Source organism: Anarrhichthys ocellatus, unplaced genomic scaffold (genome assembly GCF_004355925.1).
Source record: "Anarrhichthys ocellatus isolate YVR2014 unplaced genomic scaffold, GSC_Weel_1.0 scaffold29, whole genome shotgun sequence".
NCBI lineage: Eukaryota > Metazoa > Chordata > Actinopteri > Perciformes > Anarhichadidae > Anarrhichthys > Anarrhichthys ocellatus.
This window is the reverse complement of record NW_022280059.1, coordinates 3,018,458-3,029,829: the sequence shown is the minus strand read 5'-3', so window position 1 is coordinate 3,029,829 and position 11,372 is coordinate 3,018,458. Positions and strand designations below refer to the sequence as shown.

General features: G+C 42.3%; 1 protein-coding gene across 2 annotated transcripts in view; it reads left to right on the top strand.

Annotated features, from left to right (window-relative positions):
- Window positions 1-11,372, top strand: part of gab2 (GRB2-associated binding protein 2) — a 35,553-nt gene that overhangs the window by 13,647 nt on the left and 10,534 nt on the right. Inside the window, exons 1-2 of one of the 2 annotated variants that reach the window (XM_031863492.1) lie at window positions 99-1,430; window positions 1,587-1,887. In XM_031863492.1, coding sequence (XP_031719352.1) covers window positions 1,626-1,887 — 262 coding nt within the window. In that variant the 5' untranslated portion in view covers window positions 99-1,430; window positions 1,587-1,625. Of the gene's footprint in view, window positions 1-98; window positions 1,431-1,586; window positions 1,888-11,372 lie in introns of those variants that run through there. The other variant, XM_031863491.1, reaches the window with a different exon arrangement.

The following is an 11,372-nucleotide window of genomic DNA, read 5'->3' as shown; positions in this document are numbered from 1 at the left end:
ATGTATATACTGTATATACAGTATATGTATATACTGTATATACAGTATATGTATATACTGTATATAGAGAGAGAGAGAAATGGTTTTGCGGCAGTGTTTATTTAGGAAAAACCTGCATATGAGGTTTTACACACAATGTTTACAGACAGGAATTGAGAAGCATCCCTGTAGTTGGCATTAGCAGTGATAGTAAAACGGCACCACACACTCTTTAATTGATTTGATTGATGCAGAGACACCACGGCGATGACCACTGAGCAGAATGCAGATCACAGCTTTATGTAAAAGCACAGGCAGGTGTAACATTATTAAAGATGGATCTGTTCCATGTGTCCCAGTGTGTGTCCCAATGTGCCAGTGAGCCCATGACAGTGTGACAGACGGCCAGCATGCATGCACAGTACCAGGAATGCTGATGCCGAAGCAGCTAATTCAGCCATCATTTATTTTAGCCCTGAAATGCCTCTCAGAGGTAATAACATGTAACGCAAGGTTGCACGCATATCTCCATCGAAAGATACAGTAGGAAAACCTCTATGAAAAGCTCAAGGGAGATGCAATGCTATCCATTTCTCTGCCCTGCGTGTGTGTGTGTTTGTGTGTGTGATTGGAGGGGAGGGGGGGGGCAGTTAGCCTTGCAGCAGTGTCTGTGTTGATGGAGAGAGAGGGGCCTGCAGGATCCTGTGTGTCAGCAGCCTGCATGTGAGAGACATTGCCTGGCGGAAGTGCATCACTGGCAGATGTCCAAATCCCCCTTTACTCCCCCTTTCCCTTCCTGGTCTGTCTTCCTCTTTTGTCTCCGAGCACAGAGAACACAGAGGCCCTTTAAGACAGCCACTGGGAAAAAACATATGGAGGCCACTGTCCTTCCTTTCTGCTTTTCCAGTTGACAAATACAACAGCTGTGTTGTTGGTGTAAAAAAATCAACACGCTTCATTGTAGGTTCCTCGCGTTTGCATCATAACGGGAGCGTGTGCTTCTGCCTCTCATGTGGCTATGACAAGGTGTGTTTATTTACACTCGTTGAGGACTCCAGCCCCAGTGACACACCATCGTGTCGTCTGATTGGAGCGAAGCGGTGTCATTCACCATGCACTTCGCGTGGGAGGAGCCCGCAGTCTTCTGATGAAGTTTTTTCGTGGAGGAGTTGTGCTTCTCTCTCTTATAGCTCACAGAGGGATATCAACACAGGAAATACGTTGGGAGGCAGTAAACACCTGCTGCCTCCAGCGACCCCCCCCCCCCCCATCGCACAGCCTCCAACGCACAGAGCAAACCACACACAACCGCATGCGTGCCAAAGCACAGCAACCTTCTCAATAGAGCAGACTTAAGTTTCTCTGAGGTCTGTTTGATCAACAGTTAACATCACAACTGAAGTCCAGCTGTTGAGTGTGTGTTGCCACGGCAACATTCTGCATCACATATAGTGAGAAAATCTGTAGAATTGTTGAGCATTTAAATGCAGATTTTTTAATTTTTTTTTTTTTTATCAAATTCTCCCCATCACATGTATGATTTGGACTTTCTGGCTCACAGGGTAGGTGTTTGTCCTCATACCTTTTTTTTCTGTCTCATTTTCCAGGCTTGGAAGAAACGCTGGTTCATACTCCGGAGCGGTCGCATGAGCGGTGACCCCGATGTCCTCGAGTACTACAAGAACGACCACTCCAAGAAACCCATCCGGGTCATCGACCTACACTGCTGCGAACAGGTGGACGCCGGCCTGACCTTCAAGAGGAAGGAGTTCCAGGACAGCTTCGTGTTTGACATCAAGACCTCAGACCGCACTTTTTATCTCGTAGCCGAGACAGAGGAGGAGATGAACAAGTGGGTCCGCTCCATCTGCCAGCTGTGTGGGTTCAACCAGTCGGACGACAACCACGGTAGGAATCCCTGACCTGTCCCTGCTATTCTAACCCTCTGCCACTGCGTTGTTTATCTCTCCACCATCTCTGCTTTTACCTCTACCAAGTTCAGTGGTTTTGTTATTTGTTGTTTAGGCCAAAGTTTCAAATGAACTAATTAAAAACTCATTAAAACATTTCAAATTTCAGTTAAACTTTTCAGCTTAGCTTTAGAAATATTTTTGCTCTTCTGCTACGATCTCACATTTGAATGTTCAATCAGTTAGTTGGTACAGCAGACAATCATGCTTCCAGTATGATAATATTCACTGAAATGATTAGTCAATTAATGAATTTGTTGATTAACAGAAAATGAGCGACATAATTTGGTTATCGATTCATTTATCTAACAAAACTTGCCAAAAACTTGCTGGCTTTGCTCTTAATTATGAATGATTATCTGCTTTTCCTTGTTTTATATCATAATAATGATGCGACTTTTTCACAAATTCTTGACATTTTATTGGCTAAATACACAGAACAATATAAACAGTATAATATGCATATACTGTATCTTTACTGACTGGATACAATGTGTTTTGTTGTCTAAGGCATATAAGCCGTAGAAAACCCAAATACAATAACTCCTCCCTTTTATCAGTCTCCCTCTGTGCTTTCTCATGTTATTTGGAACAGATTGCATCTTAGTTTTCACAAAAGAAATCAGCAGCAGAGGGTCCAGTCACATGATATCATTGGCAATTGTGTTCTTTCCATCTTTGCTATTGGAGAGAGTGGAATAGGAACATCCCTGCCAAATAAATGGACACAGTGTCTGAGAGTGTTATTGATTTTTCTCTTCATTTGTTTTGTTAAAGAAGGGGTCCGAGCTGTTGTGTTCAGGATGATGGAAATTCTTAGTATGGGCCATTTTTTAAAGTCAGCAGCAGATACAGACGCTCAGTTTTGTGTTTTTGCTGTTTCTGTTTTGGTGTTTTGTGCAGAAGAAGTGCTTGTGTTGATCCACTAGTGGCACCATGAATCACGTTGGATTAAAGCGCTTATCAGACATGCTAGTGATAACGTTTTTATGCAGCAATGTTCAAAGAGCAATCCTTCCGAAGATTTGCCTTAATTACCTGAATCGCACTCTGCTCTGATCTCTAAACATTAAAAAAAAACAAATGCACTGCAATTACGAGATGATGAGTCAAAACTAAAGACGGTGATACAAACACTCTTAACTCTTCTCCTTTAAATCAGCAGGGTGGTGGTCTTAAGGGTGGACTCACTTTTCAGATATTATTGTCATTTTAAGATCATCTTATGCCACTTATGATATAATGCTAATATAATAGCATGGTAATGCATGTGCACCCTTTCAAAGAGAAATTAACTTTTAATTCTTTAGAAAATTCACACATTGAATTTGAATATCGAAACTGTATTCAAATATCCTAAATAAATGAAACTACACTTCCAAAACAATAAATAAGTGTTACCAAAAGTGTGCAATGTCGGTGCTGTGGCTTATAATGGAAAACCCTGCTGTTTATTCTGACATTGTGTTGTCTAAAATGTTGGTGACTTTGTTCATGTAAACAAACATGCATGTAAAGAGAACAGGCAATATTGAGGTCAGCAAAAATGATCGAGGTCATGATAATATATCTTCTGGTAAGTCCATAATGTAATTATGGTGACCGGCATGATTCAGTATCATGTATGTTTCATGAGAGTTTGTATTACACACACACACACACACACACACACACACACACACACACACTCCTCCCATATTCTTCATCCTATCCTTCCAGATTGCACTCATGATGTTGTTTTCCCGCCATCTGGCAGCTGGTGGACGTTAATATTTTTTGCACATGGTTGATCATCTGTAACATGCAATATGTCCAGGTGTGGAATGAAAAAACAGCTGTGTAATAATGCTCACATTAGGAGGGGCTCCCCCTGGTCCAAGTTCGGTAATTAGCAAAGCCCTGTTATGAATCTAAAACTGTATCAACTGTAGCCAGCGGGGTGTGGCTGGGAGAATGGGTTGGGGGAGTGAGAGGGCGTATGTCATGACAGCTGCGTTAGTGGTTGCAGTCCCTGCAGTGAAAACATCACGTCCAGGCTTTTTTTGGTCATGTAACTCTGTTTTCACCGAAATATGTGGTTACTGTTTCTGAGGAACTTTATTAGAAACTGTTATCAAACACTCTGTGCCCCAAATGCATTTTCCATACTCTATTTTAGTCGGTGGCAAATTAGAAATTAGAATTTGTTAGTGCCCCTCTTTGTGCTCGCTTTTTGCTCCAAGCTAAATACAAATTCTCAGCATCAGTATTTATTATAGAAACCGTGACTGATTTTGACAAGCATTACAAACCAAAACTAACACCGTCTTTAAGCGTTTCAATGCTCTGAACAGTCGTGGGAAATGTTACACAACTCTGAGGAGGTATAAGCTTCCCTTGTTGTTATACCACTTAATATCTTTCAGTCCTAAAGCACTACTAGTAGTAGTTTTACATTTCCTTAAATTGTGAACTTAAACATCCTGGAGAAAAGTGGAAACGTAGATGTTATTCTTTCATGCATCTGCTCCTCAAGGGCATAGCTGCTCGATTTACCACTGGTTCCCTATTACGTCATTACCGCTCTCTTAAAGGGACAGCTCGGGTCTTTTATGAAGTGGGCTTGTGTGAGGTTCTAATCCATAGTCTGTGTTATTACCCAAAGTAGATGGCGGTCTGCACGCGCCGAATTTGGAGAAGCAGACAGTAGTCACCGCACAGAAGCAAAGCAATGTACTGTGGACGGGGCAGCAGCAAAGGGTATTTTAGACCCCTAAAAGAAAGGCCCGCCTAAAAAATGTCAAACTCGGTTTAAGTGTACGCTATATTTATAATATCTTTCGTTGATTTACCTTGCCATGAGACGGCCCTATTCAACGGGGAACTGAAGCCCTAGCTTGCCAAAGCCACCATTCATTTTACCTCAAAGAGAAATAGAGTATGTGAGAGAAGGGGCACACCCCACCTGCATCAGTATTCCTCCTGCAACATCTCCGGTCTTGATCTTTGAGCCTGTGAGCACATAGTGCGCATGGAGCAGAGCCACGGTTTCACACTGCCAACACATTAACTGTTGCTCAACATGCTGAGCTTTTATCAATCGATTCAGAAACATGTACTTGTGGCTTTTATGATTACAGCCTGATGAAGTGACTCAGACATGCGGATGGTAATTGGAGCTACCAGAGGATAACTTCAACATCTTTTAGTAGTAAAGGTATTTTGTGGGTTTTCCTCCTGGCAGACAGCTGCCGATGTGTCACCTAACGGGCTGGGAATTCCCTCTCTGAAAGGTAAACAAACCATGTTTGGGGGAAAAAGAAAATATTGGAAGAAGTTAGTTCCGCTTATTGAAAGTAAACAAGCCGACAGAAACGAACGGAAGAAGCACAAATTCCAAGTTATGCAGATGTTTTCATACAGAGGCAGACAGAAGGTGTTAACCAGAACACATCTGCCTGGCTGTCTGAGATTCATATTGATTGCATTCTGCAGCCATAATGTTACATAGTGTACTCTAGTTCATCTTGTTTTTGTTCCAATACAGCTAGTGCCAATCGGAAGTCTGAGATTATTGTGAAAGAGATCAATCAGGCTTAGCTACACAATAGTGTTAAGCAGCGTAGAAGTGTTTGTGTTTCTCAGAGGATTTTGTTGAGACCCCGGCTGCATTTGTTATATCGGCACTTTGATCTGAACTTACTTTTGTCAGTCAGAGTTGGCCTCTGCTGCCAGTAGTGAGCTGCCTGTTGGGACTGTGAGGAAGGTTGGCCAAGGGCAGCACATGACTGCAGCTCATTGTTGCACAACTTTCTCCCTCTTTCTGTCTTTGGTTAGATCTGTTTTTTTTCTGTATCTCTCTCACACACAATTCCCCAGGCATTGTCACACACACACACACACACACACACACACTGACCATTTGACATTAATTTCGTGGCCAGTACCTTGCACGATATATAAGATATTTGTGCTGATGTTTTGGTGCTTGTCATCATTATAGGTCCTACAATTCTACTTTGAAATTTGACTTTGATTGTTTTGCAATTAGTTTTATTTATTAAATGTTTGATTTAAAACAAAAAAAAAAGGAATTTAAAGAGTAAATTCACCCCAATGGCAAAAAAGCTAAATTAATCCTGGTGGTGGCCATGGAGACAGTTTTGTGCTATTCATATTTTAAGATATTTGCCTCTGAAGCATGTACCGAGGAGAACGTCATTTTGTTTGTGCTCCTCAAAACGTCTTTGCGGAAGTTCCTCTGTTACTCCAAATTATATGAATTTAGTTTGCATATGGATCATTTTTTTCACTAGAAAATAGTTCCTGTCAGGTATGAGAAATATCCAAAGTGACCGGGACATTGTTTCCGGAAAGAAACCTGGATGTTGAGTTTTTGAAATCTAATTTTTAAAAGCTTTGAGCAGCACAAATGCAATTCCATCCACCCCTTGCACTGTGCTAAGAGAAGGATACCTCAAATTCTGGGCCAATCCAACTAAAACTACCGGCATGCTCAATACAAAGGCCAAGCAGAAAATATCTTGACATATGGTTGAACTGAATCTTTTTGGCATGATTTAAGGCACAGAGAAACAGGCCAGTGTTACATACATAACATATTTCATAGATGCTTATGTACAGTACACACAAACATAAACATTCCCTCTCCTTTGGCTTCTCCCTCTCTACACATGCACGCCTGTCTCGCTCCCCTCCCAAAGTGCCCTTCATGTGCATTGATTTTTTTGTTGAAATAAGGAGACTCCATGGCACTGGAAGGTCAGGTTTCTGCTGCCACAGAGCTGTCTGAGGTCGGTCTGCTACTGATGCCACTGCCGTGCATCCCGCAATACCACTGGCAGCATCTGAAGCAGCTGCTGGAGACCAGAGACTTGAATATACTTTGTGCACACCCGTCATAAAAATCATCAAAGAAGATTGTAAATATGAAGAAATCCTACAGAATGTAGACGAAACTGTTGAGCTGAATAGAGTGGTGCAAGTTGTCGTTCATTCAATCTTGAACAAACCCCTGACAACCAAAAGCAAAAGATTTCAAGAGAAATTGGACATTCGAGCTCCTCTTGCACCGACACATAAGCACAGAGTTGCGTGTTTTTCTAATTCTCACAATCTGTCGATGGGTGTTAGCGCTGTTGTTATCAGATACTGGTGTGTGGTGTGTGTGTGTGTGTGTGTGCACCCAGGGAGACCCACCCCTGAGCACAATCTAATGAATGGAACATCATCTCGTCAATCATGGGCTTTGTTCGACTCTCTCCCAGCTGTTTGAACTCCGAGACGAGGATAATCTCAACTAAGGGATGAGGTTTTTACTTGTCAGCAGTCCTTTTTTTTTTTTTGCTTTATTGTTCCCTCTTTTGCGTGACGGCTCTCACACTGTTTTGGTTTCCTTCTCTTCACTTTGTCTGTTCCCCTGGCTGTCCCTTGGAGTCAGGATTGTTTTTCAGTTAAACTGTTGGCCTTAAGATGGTGAGAAATGGAAAAAAAGACTAAATCAGCATTTCCAACAGCAGGCTCAGCAGTTTTTGTCAAATAGCTATTGAAAAGAGATCAGATTTATTCAAAGGGGGGGTTACATTAAACCCCATGTGTTGATGATTGATGATTTGTGCAGATGTACAAATCATCAATCTCATCTCAGTTTCCAAAATAATAAATGTTACTGTTGATTTAGTCTACTCAGAACTTCCCCGTTTGCTCATTCTTGGATAAGAAAGTCATAGATTTGCACTCTATGTGAAATGTAGACGTACCAACAAGGATTGAAGAGGAACCTTTTTGAAAGATAATAGTAAAGTTGTGGTCATTCTTTGCTTTTCTCCTCAACAGTAGCTGTGCCAGAGAAATGTCAGTTAAATTGTGACAGGTGTTGGCAACACATAAACTTCCCCCGATGTGACAGGAATTTCCCAAAATGCGACAAACCAAAAGCATCCAAGTAGTAGTGTAATGTTGTGATATCAAGCTAATTTTATGTCATCGTTATTGGTGCAAGTATGCTGTAGAAACAGAAATAAAACTGCAGCTCACTCTCGTTTAGATAACTTTATGCCACAAGCATAGCTGCTCATAAATCAACCTTCATTTCTCTACGTTTTTGGTTTTCCTTAATCCTTGGTTATTCTAAAATATCTGGTGTCCACCATCCATTTGGGTAATAATCTTTGTAGATTTTTGTGTGCAGATTCTGGTTGTGTGTGTAGCCATTTTTCATCTTCACTTTGGCATCGGCTCAATTGTTCAAATGACAGGTTTAGTATTGGCCCGTGGCAAAGCCAATCACTCTAATTGGTGGCTGCTACCCGGCCTAAAGTCACATGGAAACTGCAGATGGACTCTTCTGGAATGGGATATTTTTTTTATGGCTGACTGTTTATATGCAATTCTGCTGCTGAAAGTAGATGTTTATACCTGTCCTCATCTTGTAATCAGCAATTTGACGTCCAATCTGCTTGCTGTTGTGCAGATAGGCCTGCCTCTTCTGTCACACTATAACCCAGTCAACGTAATTGGTAGGCTGGTAGTGTTAGCGCAGATAAAGCCGTAATTACAGAGCTGCTTCCTGTGTTCAGGAGTGCGCAGACATTTCATGTAACTGTTTTAGATGCAGAGACGTTTATGCGGGCAGATTTACAGGATGGCTGCAAAGTCTACAGTATTTGCAAAGTGGAGGACATTCTGCTTTTTATCAATGAAGAGGTCACTGCTGCTGCTTTTACTCGTACGGTCGGCCTTAAATTGTTTCCTGTCCCGGTGCTGCAAGATTTTTACTCCAATCTGCCCAAAACAGTATGTTACGGAGTATAAAATATCCCTGTTATTTTTCAGTATTATTTTTACAAGACTACACAAAAATGGAGAGTCCACAATGGAGATCTACATTTTTTTCTTCCCCAAACGGTAACCTGGGTTCTTACTGAGCTGTGGCTTTGCCGACACTGTTAACAGGTGACCAGGCTGCATATAAACACAATCAAAGGGAATTGATTCAGGCCAGAATCTAATGCATTCACCCTTAGAAATGCACTTAGGTTTATTGGAGTGATTGTATAAAGCATCCTGACTAAATCACTAAAGTGTACATTGTAGTTGAGAGCATACACAAGTATCACATTCTCCATTCATCATGACTTCTGAGTTTCCACACACGAGCGTGTTGTCATTCTGTAATGTACTGCATTGTCAGAGCAAATTATCCTTTTTTTTCGTTTTTTGGCTGCATTCGGCGGCACAGCCCTTTCCAGGTAAGTCTTGCATTTTATTTTCCCAATGAGACAATGAAAACCAACACTCAACCTCCACCACAAATTGTCTCAGCTCTTCATCCGTCTGTTGCAGGTCGACAGTATTTATCCACCCGCCGCCTTACAAAAAAACGAGGTCAGAGGGTTGAAAATGAGCTGCTGGTGTAGACCAAACTCTGTCATGCAGTGGCCCCGACAAGCCCCGAGCCTTTAAGGTGATTGATCAGTCCGGTCTTTAGAGGCAAATTGATGTCGCAGTGTAGTCGATGTAGGCGGTGCTCACGTGATGCTGCCGAGCAGGCAGGCAAAGGGGAGTAATGTGATCAGGGGACGCTACTGTGTGCCTGCTCTGCTTGACACACACAGTGAGCCGTTTTCAAGGGAGAACGACACAGCCACGTCACTTTGTTCCCTTCAGACTAACCCGCAGAGCAAGGACGCCATTTTCCCCTCATCCTGTAGTAGAGCATCACGATCCACAGCGCTTAAAACTCTCCGCGGCGTGTCGACCTAACTCACCTCTGCTGCAGCGAGCTTCTTCTTCATCCAGTTCTATCAGTCTCATGGAACCCCCCCCCCCCCCCATCTGCTAACCATACATGCAAATAGACCCCACTATGCGGCCTCCTGGGACACAGTGTCGCTTTAAAGAGCCACTGGTCCGGCAGATCCATGCAGGACAACACATAATGTATCTATGTACTTAACACTGCAGTCATTGAGCCTTTGCTCTTTTCCAGGTTGACTTAAACTGAGTGAGCAGGTACATGTAGAGGCCTTTTTTCAAGGGCACTTTGACAGGGCCCCTGGGAGGATCAAACCTACTGCCTGACCTTTATGTCACAAGATGGCCCCCCCCCCCCCCCTCACCACCACCAGGCCACCCTGCAGAGCCATATCTGAGAGGCTAATTTGCAAAACTCCTTTTAGCTGTCTCAGCTCTGCGGCTATATTTTTAAGTGCAATCTCATATGGAACCATTAAGAAAATTACATTTTTCTTTGTGTACTCCATTTAAAGGCAGGTGGACATGGCGTACTTTAGATGATTATCTTGTATGGAATATTTAAGGAGCGATTATGAGCCTGATGAAAAGTGTACAACTGCTGTATTGAGACGATTCAAAGGCTTCCTCTTCCTTCATGTTTCCATCAGACACCATTTTGATTCAATAGGTCCATGGTATTCTCTATGTTTATATCTCATTTCAGATAAGATTATCATATGTCCTCGTCTAAATTTGCCCGGGCTGAGAGGAAATGAGCACCCTACAAAGACGCTCTTGTCCTTAGTGATCTGGCAGGGTTCTAATTTTGGCCCCCTGAGTCCAGCAGCCGGCTTCTATTAGATTAGCCAGAGAGCAGATGAGACATAGGTGATGTATTATAGAGTAGAATTGAAAAATTGCTCATGAACTTAGGAGCTCTTTGACCCAGAATAGCCATATGTCGTTCACCAACCAAAAGGCTCCTTTAATGTATTGCTGTTGATAGTCTGATGTTCGTTTCAAAAGTGAAGGAATGTCATGGGAAGAACTCTTTGTCTCTTTTAACTGCCTTGTTTGATGTTGAGGTTTCAGCGTAGTCGTAGAGAAAACAGCCGCTGGTAATGACGTCAAAAAACTATAATTAGCCTTTATTTTTTACTTGTGCCAGTCCCTCCCAGTTTTATTACTGTTCTTTGTCAGATGCAGTGTAACAAACGACTTCTACCTTTGGTTAATAAACATTTCACCACCTAATATTGACAGTACATTAGTCGGTGGAGGAAAATATTACCAGAAGCACCTAAGGGAGAGTTTTAGTGTTATATTTTCTGCTCTTTTCTTTATTTCTGTGTTGTGGACTGACTTGATAGAATTTCTTCCCAGTGGTAACATACATCATCAGACCCATTAGTGTCAGTGATGAGCCATGTAGGCTGTTCCATCAGCGGACTGGACCGGCTCGTCTTTCTTCTCCTTCTTATTCTGACAGTCATGTGTGGCAGTTAATCAAAAACCATTTAGGGCACGCACAAAAACATACTCTTGTGCACACGCACTTCGTGAAAATTAACTAGATTACATTTTAGCTTTGAAGTTGTGTCGTCAGTATTTCAGTCATTGAGCCTGCATGTATTTTTCCATGCAGCTTTCCACTCTGGCGGGGGTGGGGGGGGGGGGGGGGGGGGG